Source organism: Phaseolus vulgaris, chromosome 9 (assembly GCF_051622355.1).
Source record: "Phaseolus vulgaris cultivar YP4 chromosome 9, ASM5162235v1, whole genome shotgun sequence".
Lineage (NCBI taxonomy): Eukaryota > Viridiplantae > Streptophyta > Magnoliopsida > Fabales > Fabaceae > Phaseolus > Phaseolus vulgaris.
Genome location: NC_143506.1, coordinates 5616705 through 5634891, shown reverse-complemented (window position 1 = coordinate 5634891; position 18187 = coordinate 5616705). Strand labels below are relative to the sequence as shown.

Below are 18187 nucleotides of genomic sequence, written 5' to 3'. Positions count from 1 at the left end.
ATCCGTAGATAATACGAATTTTTTTTTAGTGAATTTTATTAAAACTGATAAGAAAAATGGACACTAAATGAATTTCTGAAGAGTTAAGTTATTAATAAGTGAGCAAGAATGATGCATGCAAGAGGTGCTTCTTTCCCTGCCCTAATTCAATTATAATGACTTTAACTAATGGATAGCATATACATTGTCCAGCTTTAACTTCTAAATATGATAATGTTCTTTATATGTAATCTTGGCATGCCACATTATAAATGTTAGGCTATATATTCCTCCACTTTTAGTTATGAAATATACGGTGGTTAGCACCAACTACAAAATTTTCCTATATGGTAACTATATCTTCAAATGGCGCACTTTGCGTGGACAGAGTGCTTGATGCGTAATTGCAGTGCGCACAAGGAATAAGCATGCCATGATTCCACCATCGCAGATGGCACTTTTTCTTCCACCGCATATCAAATCACAATTGCTGTTTCAGTGCTCACACACATTTAAGAACCAATCCATTCATCGCTTTATATATAGTACCTTGCGAGGGTGCTTCCAGGCACACTAAGTTTGAACCAATTAACATGCAAGGCAATACACTTTTGTTGCATATATTCACTCTCTTTCTGCTTCTTGGAGCGACAAGTTCATCAGCGAAAGATGGTATTAACGATCGTATCAACAGTAAACAAGTTTATATAGTCTATATGGGAGCTGCGGATTCTACCAATGCTTCTCTTCGGAATGACCATGCCCAGCTTCTCAATGCAGTGCTAAGAAGGTACATAACTGTGTAGACCTAATTACATGTTACGTGGACTTCAACTAATTAATACGATGATATGTGCATGTTCTGTGACGCGAAAAAAATATTATGCGAATGAATTGAAGGAATGACAAGGCTTTGGTACGGAACTACAAGCATGGTTTCTCTGGGTTCGCAGCTCGTTTATCAAAAGAGGAGGCAAACTCAATTGCACAGAAACCTGGTGTTGTGTCTGTTTTTCCTGACCCCGTTCTGAAGCTCCACACAACTCGTTCATGGGATTTCCTGAAATACCAAACTCACGTCAAAATCGACGCCAACCCAAAGACGCTCTCCAATTCCTCTTCCTCATCAGACGTTGTCCTTGGCATATTAGACACAGGTTATTAATAACCAAATGAATGATATTTTCATAATACGTGCATGTTTTCACAATACAGATATATTCTCATGACGTACTAAATATATGCATGTTTGATGATCTAGAAAGGTATTAATGTAAAGGAAAAAGGAGAATTTTTCAGGTATATGGCCAGAGGCGGCGAGTTTTAGTGATGATGGAATGGGTCCTGTTCCATCGCGTTGGAAAGGCACGTGCATGAAATCACATGACTTCAATTCCTCTAACTGCAACAGGTTGTACAATGTCCCCACCCAAAACAACACAGAGAAAACAATAATAAACATGCAAATAAATAAGTAACGTTTAGCTTAGAGTTCGTTTTGATTTGAATAGGAAGCTAATTGGCGCAAGATTTTACTCTGACCCTAATGGGGACGAGGGCGACAGCACGCCACGGGACTCGATTGGCCACGGAACCCACGTGGCCTCCACGGCGGTGGGATCCGCCGTCACTAATGTATCGTACTACGGTCTGGCGGCGGGGAGTGCCAAGGGTGGGTCCCCAGAATCGAGATTGGCGGTTTACAGAGTGTGTTCGAACTTTGGGTGTAGTGGGTCGGCAATTCTCGCGGCGTTTGACGATGCCATTAACGACGGAGTAGATGTTCTGTCGCTGTCGCTCGGTGCATCACCGGGGTTCCAACCCGACTTGACGACCGACCCGATTGCGATCGGAGCGTTCCACGCCGTGGAGCGCGGCATCGTGGTGGCCTGCTCTGCTGGGAATTCTGGACCGAGCTCGTACACGGTTGTGAACGATGCGCCTTGGATTTTAACCGTTGCAGCCTCCACCATAGACCGAGATTTTCAGTCCAACGTGGTCTTGGGTGGTAACAAAACCATCAAGGTACATGTTCTATTCAAGTGTAAACTCCTACTTTGAATGTTTTCATTTGTTTTCTTTAATTCTTAGGTATAGTAAAATAATTAAATGAGAATTTATAAATTAAACGTCTCGAAAGCTAATTTATCTATGGAACTTAGAATGCAAAATTTTGGAAAATGCAGATTTTATTTTTGAATAATCTCGTGGGCTCAAAACAAGATCATTCCTTCCTCTAAATACCAACACTGATGGGGGCTTTGCTTTTATTAGGGCTAACAATAGTATGTTGACGAGTTTCTGTCTTGCTTTAATTGTTGAATAGAAAAAAGGTTAAGGTCGTATAAAAAACAATTCATTATCGAACTTTTGCTTAATAAATGTTTAAAAGTATATACTACTATTTAAATAATATTTTTTTGTTAAGGTATTAGTCAAAGAACATTGCAACTAATATAATATTTGCTCATGATAATTATTATTAAACTTCAGGGTAGGGCTATAAATTTCTCCCCTCTTTCGAATTCGGCTCAGTATTCATTAGTATTCGGCGAGACTTCCAAGGCGAGCAACGCAAGTTTAGCAGAAGCAAGGTACGCAAAAATGTTGCAAGTTATAAAAAAACTCGTAATTAGTTGGGTGCTCAAAAGCCTAAGGAGTTTGGGACTAGACAGCATAAAATCAACAAAGAAATGATAAATGTTGGTTTCATAATTAAAAACCTCAGCAAAATATTGAATCAGCTTTTAAATGCAGTCAGTGTCAGCCAGATTCATTAGATGGAAATAAAGTGAAGGGGAAGATTGTGCTATGTGATGGGAGAAACGATGAATATTCAACTAGTGAAATAATTGACACGGTGAAAGCGGTGGGAGGAATAGGCCTAGTTCATATTACGGACGAATATGGAGCAATAGCCTCATATTATGGGGACTTCCCTGTAACGGTTACAAGCTCAAAAGATGGTGCCACAATACTCCAATATATCAATTCATCCAAGTAAGTGACACTCAGTAGAAGAAAACACTTTTTATTGCTTTTAATCTTGCTTGAGACCAAGATTGAACATACCATTTAACCATGACTTAATTTGTCTTTCTGTGCATATAAATATTAAAGTCCAGTGGCAACAATTCTACCGACAACTACAGTTGTTGATTATAAACCTGCTCCCCTTGTGCCAGACTTTTCATCAAGAGGACCTTCTACGCTATCAAGCAATATTCTGAAGGTATGATACAAAGATGAAAATGGAGTTGCAAGTGACGCAACATCTATATATAATCATTTTGAATTAAAGTTGTAACAAATGAAATGAAACCACTTCACTTTAACATGATTATCATGTTATATTGAGACCATTTTCTTAACTTTGTAATATTTTTAAGAGTGAACACATTTTGATTAAAAAGAGAAAAATTAATCCATAGTGATAAAAGAAAACCCTACAAAGATAAACCATGATAAACTAATCTGAATGCTCAACACTAAACATATCGTGCTTTCTTCCTAGCCTGATATTGCAGCACCAGGAGTTAATATTCTGGCCGCATGGACTGAAAATAGCTCAGACGATGATGTTCCCAAAGGAAGAAAGCCCTCACTCTATAACATAATCTCAGGGACTTCCATGGCCTGTCCACATGTTTCAGGGCTTGCTAGCAGTCTCAAAACACGCAACCCCACTTGGAGTGCCTCTGCAATCAAATCTGCCATCATGACTTCAGGTCAGCAGCCATATGATTAGTATATAGCAACCAAATTGCATTCGCATTTTCTTCCCATGATTTATTGATATTACACACTAAATATATAACCCTTACATTACATGAGTGCAATGTGCTTGCATAACTTTTAAATCAATATTTCTAATCAATGGGATCTACCAATGTATGAACTCCTATCTTTCTATATAAATGCAGCAATTCAAAGTGACAACATGAAGACACCTATAACAACTGATTCAGGGTCAGTAGCCACACCTTATGACTACGGAGCAGGGGAGATGACGACATCTGAATCATTGCAACCAGGGCTAGTTTATGAAACCAACACTATTGACTACTTAAACTTCTTGTGTTACATTGGACTTGACATAACCAAGGTTAAGGTCATCTCTAGAACTGTTCCTGACAATTTCAGTTGCCCCAAGGATTCAAGTTCTGATCTAATCTCCAACATCAACTACCCTTCCATAGCAGTAAACTTCACTGGCAAAGCAACCGTCAATGTGAGTAGAACTGTCACAAATGTTGGTGAAGAAGATGAAACAGTGTACTCCCCCGTGGTTGAGGCTCCCAGTGGAGTAAAAGTCACATTAACTCCAAATAAATTACAATTTACAAAAAGCAGTAAAAAACTAAGTTACCAAGTGATTTTCTCCCCAACTTTGACTTCCCTCAAGGAAGATCTGTTTGGATCTATCACTTGGAGTAACGGTAAATATATGGTTCGAAGTCCTTTCGTATTAACTAAGTAAAGAAATGTAAAGTATTGATGAATAAATGCAAAGCCAAGTTCTTCGTGGTGTCTATGTTGAGTATTGATTATTTAACTTTCATTTGCCTTCTATTTTAGTATAATTAAAGCTTAATTATATTTCTGATTTTTTAATTTTGATTGAATCCGGTTTTGATTATTAGGTTCAATGAGTTGAATTGATCAGTCTACCCTAAAGTTTTGTACATATGAGTTTGTAATTTTACTCTAGTTGCACTCCAAAAAAAAAAAAGCTTTAATGGAGGTTATTTAGTGGATCTTTAATATAATTCTAGGAATTGATTTAATTAATAGAGATTTTTTTTTTAAAACCTCAAGAAAATAACGGAGGTTTTTTAACTTTAGGTAAATTCTGAATGTTTATTCTAAAATCACAACAAAATAACGGATGTTTTTTTAAACCTTCTTTAATTCTTAAATGTTTATTCTAAAACCTCAGCAAAATAACAAAGGTTTTTTTAACCTTCGTTAATTTTCAAAGGTTTATTTTAAAACCTCCGCAAAATAACGAAAATTTTTTTAACCTTCGTTAATTTACAAAGGTTTATTTTAAAACCTCTGCAAAATATCAGAGATTTTTTAAACCTTCATTAATTTCCAAAGATTTATTTTAAAACTTCCACAAAATACTGGAGGTTTTTTTAAACCTTAGTTAATTTCCAAAGGTTTATTTTAAAACCTCTACCAAATAGCGGAGATTTTTTAACCTTCGTTAAATTCAAATGATTTATTTTAAAATCTTATCAAAATAATGGAGATTTTTTAATTTTCGTTATAAGTTTAAAAGATTTATTGTAAAAATCAATAAAATATTTTAGATTTTCTCAAATCTCAATAAATAAATATAATTAATTTTTTTATAAACAAATAATTAAAAATATAATTTTAATATATTTGATAACTAAATTCTTTAATTTTTTTGATAATTATAGCATAATTTTCATTTAATAACTTTATATTATATTAAAATAAATTTATTTATCAATGCTTAATATAACTTTCAGAATAAATTTAATTAAGGGAAGGTTTTTTAAACTCCATTAAATATCAAAGATCTATTTAATGCGGTTTATTTGAAAACCTCCGGTAAATTGTAGAGGTTTCTTTGAAAAACTCCGGTAAATGGCAGAGGTTTATTGAAAACCTTAGTACCTTAGTAAACTATTATAATTTTATTTCAAACTCTTTTTTTTTTTTCCTTTCCTCTTCACTTCCGGTGGACCCTAAACTCACCTTTCATTCCCATCTTCTCTTTTCTTCACTCTCATTTCCGTCCAACTACCTCACTCCCATTGCACATCACTGGACCTTTGCTTCTACTGCTCCACAATGAAATGTGCTTTTGCTATTCCAGCACGTAACATGGTTTTGCTACTCCATCATGGAACTTGCTTCAACCTTCGCTCCACCACGGAATTGCTTGTCTACAAAGCGCAGGTATGTTCCGCGATTGGTGATGTGGTGTTTTGTTATTTATTTGAAGATCTTGGAATCCTAATTTTTCTAATCAGTTTGTTTTTCATCGTTAGTACGTTGTTCTCGTCATTCTTTATGGATATGGTTTATGATTGAGGTTGTGGTCCGTGCTTCGTCTTATACCTTCTTCTCATCGGTTTGTGATTCATTGTTCGTACTCAAGGTCGTGGTTCGTTCGTTGTGGCAGTGGTCGGGGTTTGTGTTGATGTTTTCCTCTTGATTGAAATATTCTGAAGCATTAAATTTGAATTATTTAAACACTTAAATAAGCTCTTATATCCAAAGCATAGTTTTGTCCAGAATGCTATTTGCATAAGGTCTTAGTCCTCAGTCTCTAAATATGATCATTTAATTGGTTTCTAAACATGGTGTTTGCTTTCTTCCAAATTCCTACTTTATTTTAGGAAAGTTTGATTCGTTTTCCTCCAATATATAACATATATAAATATTGAATCCATTATTTCACTTGCTAGAAACAGTTTGGTACAAAGGTAATTCGAATGCTAAGCATGCAATTATTCATCCAACTCTTGTTTTAAATATGGAGCTTGTATTGTTAAGTATCTATGAGTAATTCCTTTCAATGAGTAGTATATATCATGGAAGTCATTTTCCTTGGATGCACATTACTAACATCTGGATCTCGATTAGGTTCTATATGATACAAATGGCTCTTTAGAAAAGAACAGAGACACGATGTCTTATGACTGCATTCAGTTCCTGTCATCTTGTAATCGTGATCTGCTGCAGCTGTTCTCCAAAATGTTTAACCAGTCTCAAAAGCAGAGTGTTGCAACAAAGTTCAAGGTAATTTTGTAGCATTTTTTGTACTTAATAAAGATTCAAAAGAAATGACTAAGGCTTGTTAAAGTAGATTTACACATGGTAATATAAACCTACTCTCCTGAAAATCAAATTATTGAATAACAAAGTATAGAAAGTATAAAGAGAAATAGTCAAGGGCAAAAATCTAAATTGTTTCATTCTTTTAGGTTCAATTGTTCAAGTTGATGCATCAGTTGGAGAGCACCATGCCTCACTTTATTCGCTGCATAACACCAAATATTCGCTGCATGAAACAACCGGCAATGTTCTTTCTCTCGTTTTCATCTTGCGCTAGCTTCTCTTTAGGTTGTTATAATCTTCTTGGGTTGTTATTAATTTTTGGAGTTTTGTGGAAGTGTGTGAAGAAAGTTAAGAAATTAAGATGGGTCACCACTCTTGCTGAACCAACAGAAAGTTAAGAAAGGTCTTTGGTGTTAGAAAAGATGGCTTTAAACTAGAGGGGGTGAATAGTTTAAAAGGGTTTTCGCAAACTTTTCAAAAAACTAGAATGAATTTATCTTAGAAACCAATTGATTCAGCAATTCAGTTAGCCAAAACAGCAAGCAAAAGCTGTAGTACCAGAAAAACAATTGGTTGTTTCGTAGAAACAATCGGTTGTTTATACCAGCAAACAACAAATAAACTGAATTTAAAGAGTTAGAGATAGAGAGATTGTACACAGTTGTTTATACTGGTTCACTCCAAACCAGAGCTACATCCAGTCTTCTCAAAAACCCTGAGGATATCCACTAAGCAACCACACCTTGATCACTTACACAACAACCAAGAGAATGACCTTGAACACCTCAAGAAACACACTCTCCTTGGCCAACACTAAGATTGCTAATCTTGAACACCTCAAGAACACACAGCCAATCTCAGCAAGCACAGAAACAAATTGTTCAGCAGAGTACAAAGATTACACTTGTTACAGATGAATATCTGAAATCAATACAAGTAGAATCCTATTCCGGCACCTTGATCAATCACAAACTCTTAGCAATCTCAGCTCTTTGAAAAACTCTTTAGAAAAACTTTGTCAAAAGATACTTAATTCTCAAATCTGTTTTTCTTAATATATTCAAAGATGTAGTTTGTTATCAAATCTTAACAAACTCTTAAATTGCATTAAAAATATTGGTCAAAGCATTTAATGACTGGAGCGTATACAGTTAAAACATTTAAAGCTCAGTCAAACACAAAACAATTTTTCTGTTATGATTCCAAAACAAACAATCGGTTGTTTCCTCGAATCAATCGGTTGTTTTGGTACTTAACAGTTTCAACCATTCAAAAACAGTTTTCAATCTTTCTCAAAACACCTAAGTATAAACAATCGGTTGTTTCGACAAAACAATCGGTTGTTTCAACTTAGTTTGAAAAACATTTTACTTTCATAAAGATTGAGATGCTAATTGCTTGAGATTTAATCAAAGGGTGGATTACAACATATAAACTACCCCAGAACAAAGCTTAAACCAGCACAACAACATCAAGCAAAGCAGAGGCTTCAACATCCTTCAAAGGATTTGGATTCTTCAAAACATTGAACACCACTTGGTTCAACATTTGGTCTCCCGAGGAAGATGAGAAGCTCATCACATACATTACCACTCACGACTATGGTTGCTGCAGTGAAGTTCCATTTGGATCATTCTTCTACCAAACTTGGTTCATCACAATCAGGTAATTGGATTTAGACCGGGTCTTTTTGTAATTCTGATACTTGTACTTATCAACTAGTGTATTGTCATTTCTTTATGCTTTGCAAGATACTGTAGCAGTACACTGTTTTGAAATAGATATGAAATGGAACACTACAGTTATATGACTGTGATGTGATTCTATGTTGCATTATCTCCTCACTTAGCATTGGCTATTGGATAAAAGTTATATCCAACCATATAATACAATATTTTCTTCCAAAATTGGAAACTGTCTTACATGGCTTAATCAACATCAAAAAGTTCTTGTCAACTTCCCTAACATGTTACTTGATATACCATATTGATAAGTATTTGGTATGCTTTGGATAATAGGTCAAATGTCTGTCCAGCATAGTTCTACAAATTCAACACATGGCACAACCTCTTTCATCCTCTTTTAAGAGCCATGTTTCTTACAATTTTAGTTTTCTAAATTATTTAATCACCTTGCACAACAAAACCATGACACTTGTAGCATGAAGACCAATTTTGAAAAACACCGATGAGATTCCTAATGTCCAACCAGTGAAAACTGCTACTATTCGAATTCCTCTGCAATTAGACATTAAAAAAGAACCCATATATGTGAATTCAAAGAGGTACCATGCTTTGCTCTTGCATTTTCTGTCCAATTATGTCTTTCTTCTTTCTATTAGGCATAACATGGTTATAGCTATCAACCCTATAATTTTTTCAAATTGATTAGTATAAGGATATTTGAAGAAACCATGGTATTAATGGTTCAAATTAATTGGAACATGATTAATCATACATAGTATGTTCCTAATTTTCTATAGAACGAGGAAAGTAAGAAATTAGAAATAGATTTGAGACATGTAGCACTAGTTTTGTAACTCGTTATAAAAGCAAATCAAAAGATTAATTCCTTTTTCTGGTTTAGATAATTACATTTTTTTTAAGTTTTTATACATGAAAACATCATTATAGATTTTACATATAACTTTTTTAGTCTTTACATACATTATTTAAATTTCTTTTTAGGGTGTATAAATAATAAAAATATGTAAATATTAAAATCATATGTATTTAAATATTAGCACAAAAAAAACGTTTTGAAGCTATGAAGATTTGAAAGGAAGTGTATATGTTAGCTCATCCTTACATTACGTATTCGGAACTCTACACTAGTTATATATAAGTACATGTAGTTACCATATTAGAATCGGTAAATCTTTTTTAAAATATGACATTTTCCTTTGGCAATTGCTAATATATCTTTCAAATGCTGAAACATATTTTTATTTTTTATTATTTAATTGATAATTAGTACATTTTTTCAGTAAAGGAAATATTTGTTTTTACTATAATCGACATAATGATTGTATTTATAATTTTATAATAATTTAGAATATTATAAAAAAATTAAATAGCTTGTTTTATTTTTTAAATTTATATTTCTAATTGTGATACATGTTTATATTGTAGGTTTTTGATCAAAGAAGTGTGCCAACAAATTTTGGACATCAAGAGGAGCATATGTGATTGTTGAAGAATTTAGTATATTATGGAAATGATTTTTGACTTATTTTATGCTTTGTGAGCAATATGTTATGTTTTAGTACCTATTTGTCTTATATTGCTTCCTTGTAATTTTTTAACTCATATTTTGTGTTTAATTTGAATTTCAATGTGTTTACTTGATATATTTTGGTATATTTTTATAAATATTTTGATATATCTTGTCAATTGATGAATGTTATATCCATTTATTTGTTTTATTTATTGAAAAATTACTTTAACAAACATAGATAAATAAATACAATAGATGTAAATAATTGTGGTTTAAAAAACACATGAATGTCTAATTGATAAATGAATAAGATAAATAAATTTTTACGGAGGTTCTGAAACCTATGATATTTTACGGAGGTTCTGAAATATTTTACGGAGGTTTTGAAACCTATGATATTTTACGGAGGTTTTGAAACCCATGATATTTTACAGAGGTTCTAAACCCTATGGTATTTTGCAGAGGTTTTGAAACCCATGGTATTTTATGGGGGTTTTGAAACCCATGGTATTTTACGGAGGTTCTTAAACACATGATATTTAACAGGGGTTGTGAAAGGTTTTTCCTGAGGTTTAAAAAAACCCTGGGGAACCCCATGGATGATTTAGCGGGGGAAATTGAAACCCTGGGTAAATGACTTAATGGAGGTTTTAACCCTAAGTAATGTAAAAATAAACCCCCCTTAAAACTATTTTTTCTTGTAGTGTTGCATTTAGAGAATTCTTACTGTGGAAACTAGAGTTGAAGTTGTTTTATTATCTTTTTTTGCTTTTAGAAGTTGAAATAACATCTTCATCTATTGTTAGTTAAATCCGTAAAATTATTAATCCAAAAATATATTTTACTTTACTTATTTTTGTAGTATTTATATTATATCATTTTTAGAGTTGGCAAAGAAGTCACCAATGTGGAGAATAGGGACGACAACAAGCAAAGATATAATAGGACGGAGTGTAATATTTCTGATGATGAAAATTGTTAGTATGAACATAAGGAGATTAGGAGAGAGTATTAAGAGAAAGTACGCAAGAGACTTAATAGTTAAAGAGCAAGTAGAGATTATCTGTTTATAGGAGAAAAAATGTTCCAACATTAGTTTGGAGAGTTGTTATTTCATCTGGGGTTCTAATGACATTGAGTGGGTTGAAAATGGGGTTTGCAATAATGCAAGGGGGGAGGGGGGGATTATTACTATGTGGAGGAGGAATCGCTTTCAACTTTCTCTTTTCTTATTGAAAGGATGAGGAAGGTGGGTGTCGGGGTACAAATTACTATTTTAAACGTGTATAGCTCTGGTTCGTTGAAGGAGAAAAATTAATTTGGAAAAATATTAGTGTGATCAGAAGGAATAATACAAACAGGGTTTGGTGCGTGTTAGGGGGATTTTAATTCTATTCGATGCCAGGAGGAAACGAGAAGCATGTTCTCAATGTCAGATTACAGCAGAGAAATGAGAGAGTTTAATGACTTCATTGATAAATCAGAATTGGTGGATATCCCGATGGTGGATAGAAAGTTCATTTGGTACAGGCCGAATGGGTCGGTTAAGAGCAGAATTGATAGGGTGTTGGTCTCTAGGGAGTCGTTGGATATTTGGGTTTAGGGTTCTCTGTGTCCGATTACAGCAGAGAAATGAGAGAGTTTAATGACTTCATTGATAAATCAGAATTGATGGATATCCCGATGGTGGATAGAAAGTTTACTTGGTACAGGCCGAATGAGTCGGTTAAGAGTAGAATTGATAACGTGTTGTTTTCTAGGGAGTGGTTGGATATTTGGGTTTAGGGTTCTCTATGTCCGATTACAGCAGAGAAATTAGAGAGTTTAATGACTTCATTGATAAATCAGAATTGGTGGAAATCCCGATGGTGGATAGAAAGTTTACTTGTTACAGGCTGAATGGGTCAGTTAAGAGTAGAATTGATAGGGTGTTTGTTTATTGGAGGTGGTTGGATATTTGGGTTTAGGGTTCTCACTGTCCGATTACAGCAGAGAAATGAGAGAGTTTAATGACTTCATTGATAAATCAGAATTGGTGGATATCCCGATGGTGGATAGAAAGTTTACTTGGTACAAACCGAATGGATCGGTTAAGAGTAGAATGGATAGGGTGTTGGTTTCTTGGGAGTGGTTGGATATTTGGATTTAGGGTTCTCAGTGTCCGATTATAGCAGAGAAATGAGAGAGTTTAATGACTTCATTGATAAATCAGAATTGGTGGATATCCCGATGGTGGATAAAAAGCTTACTTGGTATAAGCCGAATGAGTCGGTTAAGAGTAGAATTGATAGCGTGTTGTTTTCTAGGGAGTGGTTGGATATTTGGGTTTAGGGTTCTCTGTGTCCGATTACAGCAGAGAAATTAGAGAGTTTAATGACTTCATTGATAAATCAGAATTGGTGGAAATCCCGATGGTGGATAGAAAGTTTACTTGTTACAGGCCGAATGGGTCAGTTAAGAGTAGAATTGATAGGGTGTTTGTTTCTAGGGAGTGGTTGGATATTTGGGTTTAGGGTTCTCACTGTCCGATTACAGCAGAGAAATGAGAGAGTTTAATGACTTCATTGATAAATCAGAATTGGTGGATATCCCGATGGTGGATAGAAAGTTTACTTGGTACAAACCGAATGGATCGGTTAAGAGTAGAATTGATAGGGTGTTGGTTTCTTGGGAGTGGTTGGATATTTGGGTTTAGGGTTCTCAGTGTCCGATTACAGCAGAGAAATGAGAGAGTTTAATGACTTCATTGATAAATCAGAATTGGTGGATATCCTGATGGTGGATAGAAAGTTTACTTGGTACAGGCCGAATGGGTCGATTAAAGAGTAGAATTGATAGGGTGTTGGTTTCTTGGGAGTGGTTGGATATTTGGGTTTAGGGTTTAGGGTTCTCAGTGTCCGATTACAGTAGACAAATGAGAGAGTTTAATGACTTCATTGATAAATCAGAATGTGTGGATATCTCGATGGTGGATAGAAAGTTTACTTGCTACAAACCGAATGGGTTAGTTAAGAGTGGAATTGATAGGGTGTTGGTTTCTAGGGAGTGGTTGGATATTTGGGTTTAGGGTTCTCTGTGTTCGATTACAACAAAGAAATGAGAGAGTTTAATGACTTCATTGATAAATCAAAATTGGTTGAAATCCCGATGGTGGATAGAAAGTTTACTTGGTACAAACCGAATGGGTCGATTAAGAGTAGAATTGATAGGGTGTTGGTTTTTAGGGACTGGTTGGATATTTGGGTTTAGGGTTTAGGGTTCGATTACGGTAGACAAATGAGAGAGTTTAATGACTTCATTGATAAATCAAAATTGGTGGATATCTTGATGGTGGATAGAAAGTTTACTTGGTACAAACTGAATGGGTCGGTTAAGAGTAGAATTTATAGGGTGTTGGTTTCTAGAGAGTGGTTGGATATTTGGGTTTAGGGTTTAGGGTTCTCAGTGTCCGATTACAGTAAAAAAATGAGAGAGATTAATGACTTCATTGATAAATCATAATTGGTGGATATCCCAATGGTGGATAGAAAGTTTACTTGGTACAAAATGAATGGGTCGGTTAAGAGTATAATTAATAGGGTGTTGGTTTCTAGGGAGTGGTTGGGTATTTGGTCGGATAGTAAACAATTTGTCCTAAGTAGGTCGGTCTTTGATCATTGCGCATTAATTCTAAAAGAATCATTTGTGGATTGGGGTCTGAAATCGTTTATATGCTTGTATATTTGGCAAAGGGATAGTAGGTTTAAAGAATTTGTGCGAAATAATTAGACCAATTACGAAGTGCAGGGAGGGGGCATTTTAGTGTTGATGGAAAATTTGAAAAAGTTAAAGGGAAACATAAAGAGACGGAATAAAGATATTTTTGGGAATTTCAATCAGGTTGGGGAAGATTTGCAAAAGAAAATTAATGAGTTGGATTAACGTGACGACGTGAGCGAGCTAGACGAGCAAGGTTGTGAGGAGAGGAGATTTTTGCTAGCTGAACAAAATAGGTTATTTTTCAAACAAGAAGCGATTTTGCATCAGAAATCTCGTCAAAAGTGGGTGAAACAAGGTGATCTTAGTACTAGGTTCTTTCATTCTGTTATCAAATGGAGGAGGAACAAGAATGTGATAAATGGACTTTTCGACAATGGTCAGTGGTGTGAAGACATGGAAGTGGTCAAGGATACGGTCAGAGAGTTTGTTAAAGATAAATTTGACAAATATGAATTGATTCCCATGAGACTGGATAATGTTAGATTCAGTTCAATTACAGATGATTACAATAGTATGCGGGTGGGAATTTTTTTTGAAGAGGAAGTTATATCAGTTGTTTGGAGTTGTGATAGTTTTAACATCCCTGGTCCTGACGACTTTAATTTTGGTTTTATTAAATTCGATTGGGAATTCTTAAAAGTGGATATTATTTCAGCAGTTAACAAGTTCGCGATTAAAGGTAGTTGGCCCAAGGGTTCTAATGATTCATTCATTTGTTTGCTTCCCAAGGTCGATAATCCCCGACAACTTGGTGATTTTAGACCTATATCTTTGGTTGGTTGTTTATATAAAATTGTATCAAAGCTCCTGTCAATAAAGTTGAAAAAGGTATTAAGCAAAGTCATAGACCTTAGACAGTCAACTTTTCTAGAAGGAAGTGAGTTATTGGACAGTGTTCTTGTGGCTAATGAGGTCTTAGATGAGATTAGAAAGAAAAAGAAAAGTTGTGTTTTTTTTAAAGTTGATTACGAGAAGGCCTATGATTCTGTTAGTTGGGAGTTCATCTTTTATATGTTAGGTAGGTTGGGTTTTTGTGATAAATGGATTAGGTGGATCAAAGCGTGCTTGGAATTTTCTTCTGTTTCGGTGTTAGTAAATTGAAGTCCAACTAAGGAATTCCATCCACAGAAGGGTCATTGTCAAGGCGATCCTCTTGTGCCTTTTATGTTTCTTATTGTGGCTCAAGGTTTGGCAGGGGTGTCAAGAAAAGTAGTCGAGCGAAACTTGGTTGAAAGTTTGGAGATTGGAGTTAAAAAGGTAAAGGTGAATATGCTCCAATTCACTAATGACATTTTGTTCTTTTGTGAAGCCAATATTAAAAGCGTGTTTACTATTAAAGTAATGTTGAATTGCTTTGAGTTAGCTTCTGGCCTTAAGGTCAACTTCTCGAAAAGTATGATTGGTGGGTAGGGAGTGGATAAGTCTGAGATCCAACGTTTTTTTGTGTTATACTCAATTGTGATGTGATGAATGCTCCTTTTAAGTATCTGGGGTTGCTCATGGGAAGTTGTCATAAGAGAAATGCGTTTTGGGCCGACGTGTTAGAAAGAATGAAAAGCAGACTAGGTAGGTGGAAAGGTAGATTCCTATCACTAGCAAGGAGAGTTTGTCTGATTAAGTTTGTTCTTTCTTCCATTCCAATCTTTTATGTTTCTTTGTTTAAGTTTCCTTCTTCGGTGTTGAAAGAAATCGTGAAATTACAGAGAAAATTTTTGTGGGGTTGGGGGTCGGTTGGGAAGAAGATTGCTTGGATTTCTTGGAGAAAGGTCTGTGAGCCTCGGGAAGATGGTGGTGTTGGTATTTTGGACCTTCGGTTATTTAATGTGGCCTTATTGGGAAAATGGATTTGGTGTTTGGGTTCCGACAAGGGAGAGCTCTGGAAAGAGATTATTGATTCAAAATACGGTGGTTGGAGGAGTCTGAAAGAGAATAAGAGTTCTTAAAATGAGTCTTTGTGGTGGAGAGATTTGAAGGGGATTTGGAGGATGGAGGAGTGGGGAAGAAATTTTGAGCATTGCTTCGAGTGGACAATTGGTAATGGAAATAATATTTTGTTTTGAGATGATGTGTGGTTGGGTTCTGAAGCTTTGAAGAGTAGGTTTCCAAGATTGTTCTATTTAAGCATTAGCAATGAAGATCGCTTGGATTCTTTTGGGTGTTGGATTCCGACTCTTGGAATTGGGTTTTTAAGTGGAGAAGAGGTTTGTTCAATTGAGAAAAGACTAATGAATTTTAGCTTATGCAGGAGCTTCAAGGCTCACGTCTCGTTTCGGTCAGCTCGGCATATATTATTTTAAGGAATGCTTGCATCAGTGAAAGTTCACCCTTGTTCAAAGATTTTTGGAAGATTAAGGTGTTACCTTCTGCTCTTTTTACTACTTGGAGTGTATTGGATAATTTGATTGCTTCCAAGGCTAATCCGGTTAGACGTGGGGTTACTGTTGATTGTTCCACATGTTATTTGTGTCGGGAAGAAGTTGAGACTACAAGGCACTTGTTTTTTCAATGCAGAGTAGCTTGGTTAGTTTGGAGTCAGTGTTATGCTTGGATTGGGATGGCGTCTGTAGATCATTTTGTTAGAATGTATGGCATTAAACTAGAGGGGAGGGGGCGGGGTGAATGGTTTAAAGAGGGTTTTCGCAAACTTTTAAGTCTAGAATGAAATTACTTCGAGAAAACTAGATTCAAAATTCGGTTTGCCAAAAACACAAAGCAATTTAGCACAACACCAGAAAAACAATCGGTTGTTTCGCAGAAACAATCGGTTGTTTATACAAGTTCACAATATAAACTGAAATTAAAGAGTTCAAGAGATAGAGAGAATGCACACACAGGTTTATACTGGTTCACTCTTAAACCAAGAGCTACATCCAGTCTTCTCATAAACCACTGGGGAATCCACTAAGCAATCAACCCTAGATTACTTACAACACAACCAAAGAAGTGACCTTGATCCCCTCAAGACACACACTTCCTTTGCCTCAGCACAAACACCACTAAGAATGCTGATCTTGACAACCTCAAGAACACACAACACTTCTCAGCTTCAAACACAGAATTTCTTCAAAGTACAAAAGGATTACACTTGTTACAGAAAGATCTGAAATCAATACAAGATGAAAATCCTATTCCACACTCTCTTGATCCAAGCAATCTCAAAGCAAACTTCAACTCTTCAAAAGCCAAATCAGTGAAAAACTCAAATCTGTTTTTCTTTTATTAAATCTCAGTTCTTGTTTGTTACATAAACATAACAAACTATTTATTGCTTTCAAAGACTGTCCAAAGCATTTAAAACTGGAGCGTAATCAGTTATAAAATCATTTAATGCTTAGTCAAAGCACAAAACAGTTTTCTGTTATGGTCCCAAAACAAACAATCGGTTGAATACTCGAATCAATCGGTTGTTTTGGTTTGACAGCAAGTCAACCATAAAAAAAAAATTCAACCTTTCTAAAAACACCTAAGTATAAAACAATCGGTTGTTTCGACAAAACAACAGGTTGTTTTTCACTTAGTTTGAAAAACACTTTCAATAAAAAGGTTTAAAAATGCTTAAGCTTTGGATTCAATCAAGAGTGGATTTACACAGATAATCTACCCCATATCTTATTCTAAAACACCTCTGCAACAGCAAGCACAACTAGCCTTCCATCAAACTTCAAAGGGTTTGGATTCTTCAAAGCTTGAACACATTTGATTCAACAATCTCCCCCTATTTGATGAAGACAAATCCCTGGTTGCTTGTGTTGGATTTGATTGAATTTGAAGTAGTTCCTACAAAAACAGCATATATACAATCCACTGCTTTCTACAACAGCAGGTTAGTTTTACACATATTCAAAACAAGGTTCCAGACAAACAATCGGTTGTTTACACGAAACAATCGGTTGTTCTATCAGCAGAAGCAAAAACAGTTTTAATATCAGAGATTTCAGCAGTTTTAAACAATTCCAGAGAAAGATACACAAGATCCAATCAATTCTCCCCATATTTGTCTTCACAAATAGACTCTAACAGGTATTAAAACAGATTTAGGAAAGATTTTGAGGGTCAAGGATACCTAACTCATTTCACAAAAAGAAGAACCTTTCTTTTGGTAGTGGTTTTGTGAAGATATCTGCTAGCTGCAGTTTTGTTTCAACAAACTTCACTTCACAGTTCCCATTGCTCACATGATCCCTGATGAAATGATGGCGTATCTCAATATGCGTAGTTCTTGAGTGTTGAATCTGATTTTTGGTAAGATTGATAGCACTTGTATTGTCACACATCAAAGGGACCTTGCTGATTTGCAATCCAAAGTCTGCAAGTTGTTGTTTGAGCCATAGGATTTGTGCACAACAGCTTCCAGCAGCTATGTACTCAGCCTCAGCAGTAGAGAGAGCCACACAAGCTTGTTTCTTGCTAT

The 18187-nt window shown here is 35.2% G+C and overlaps 1 protein-coding gene across 1 annotated transcript; it reads left to right on the top strand.

Annotated features, from left to right (window-relative positions):
* The first annotated feature begins 477 nt into the window (after nucleotides 1-477).
* Nucleotides 478-4511, top strand: LOC137821144 (CO(2)-response secreted protease). The gene is made up of 9 exons (XM_068625604.2): nucleotides 478-769; nucleotides 880-1136; nucleotides 1279-1390; nucleotides 1491-2004; nucleotides 2473-2573; nucleotides 2737-2979; nucleotides 3100-3211; nucleotides 3494-3707; nucleotides 3903-4511. Exons 1-9 carry the CDS (start codon nucleotides 573-575, stop codon nucleotides 4457-4459), a joined length of 2307 nt encoding a protein of 768 aa, XP_068481705.2. The 5' UTR covers nucleotides 478-572; the 3' UTR covers nucleotides 4460-4511.
* The last annotated feature ends 13676 nt before the right edge of the window (nucleotides 4512-18187 follow it).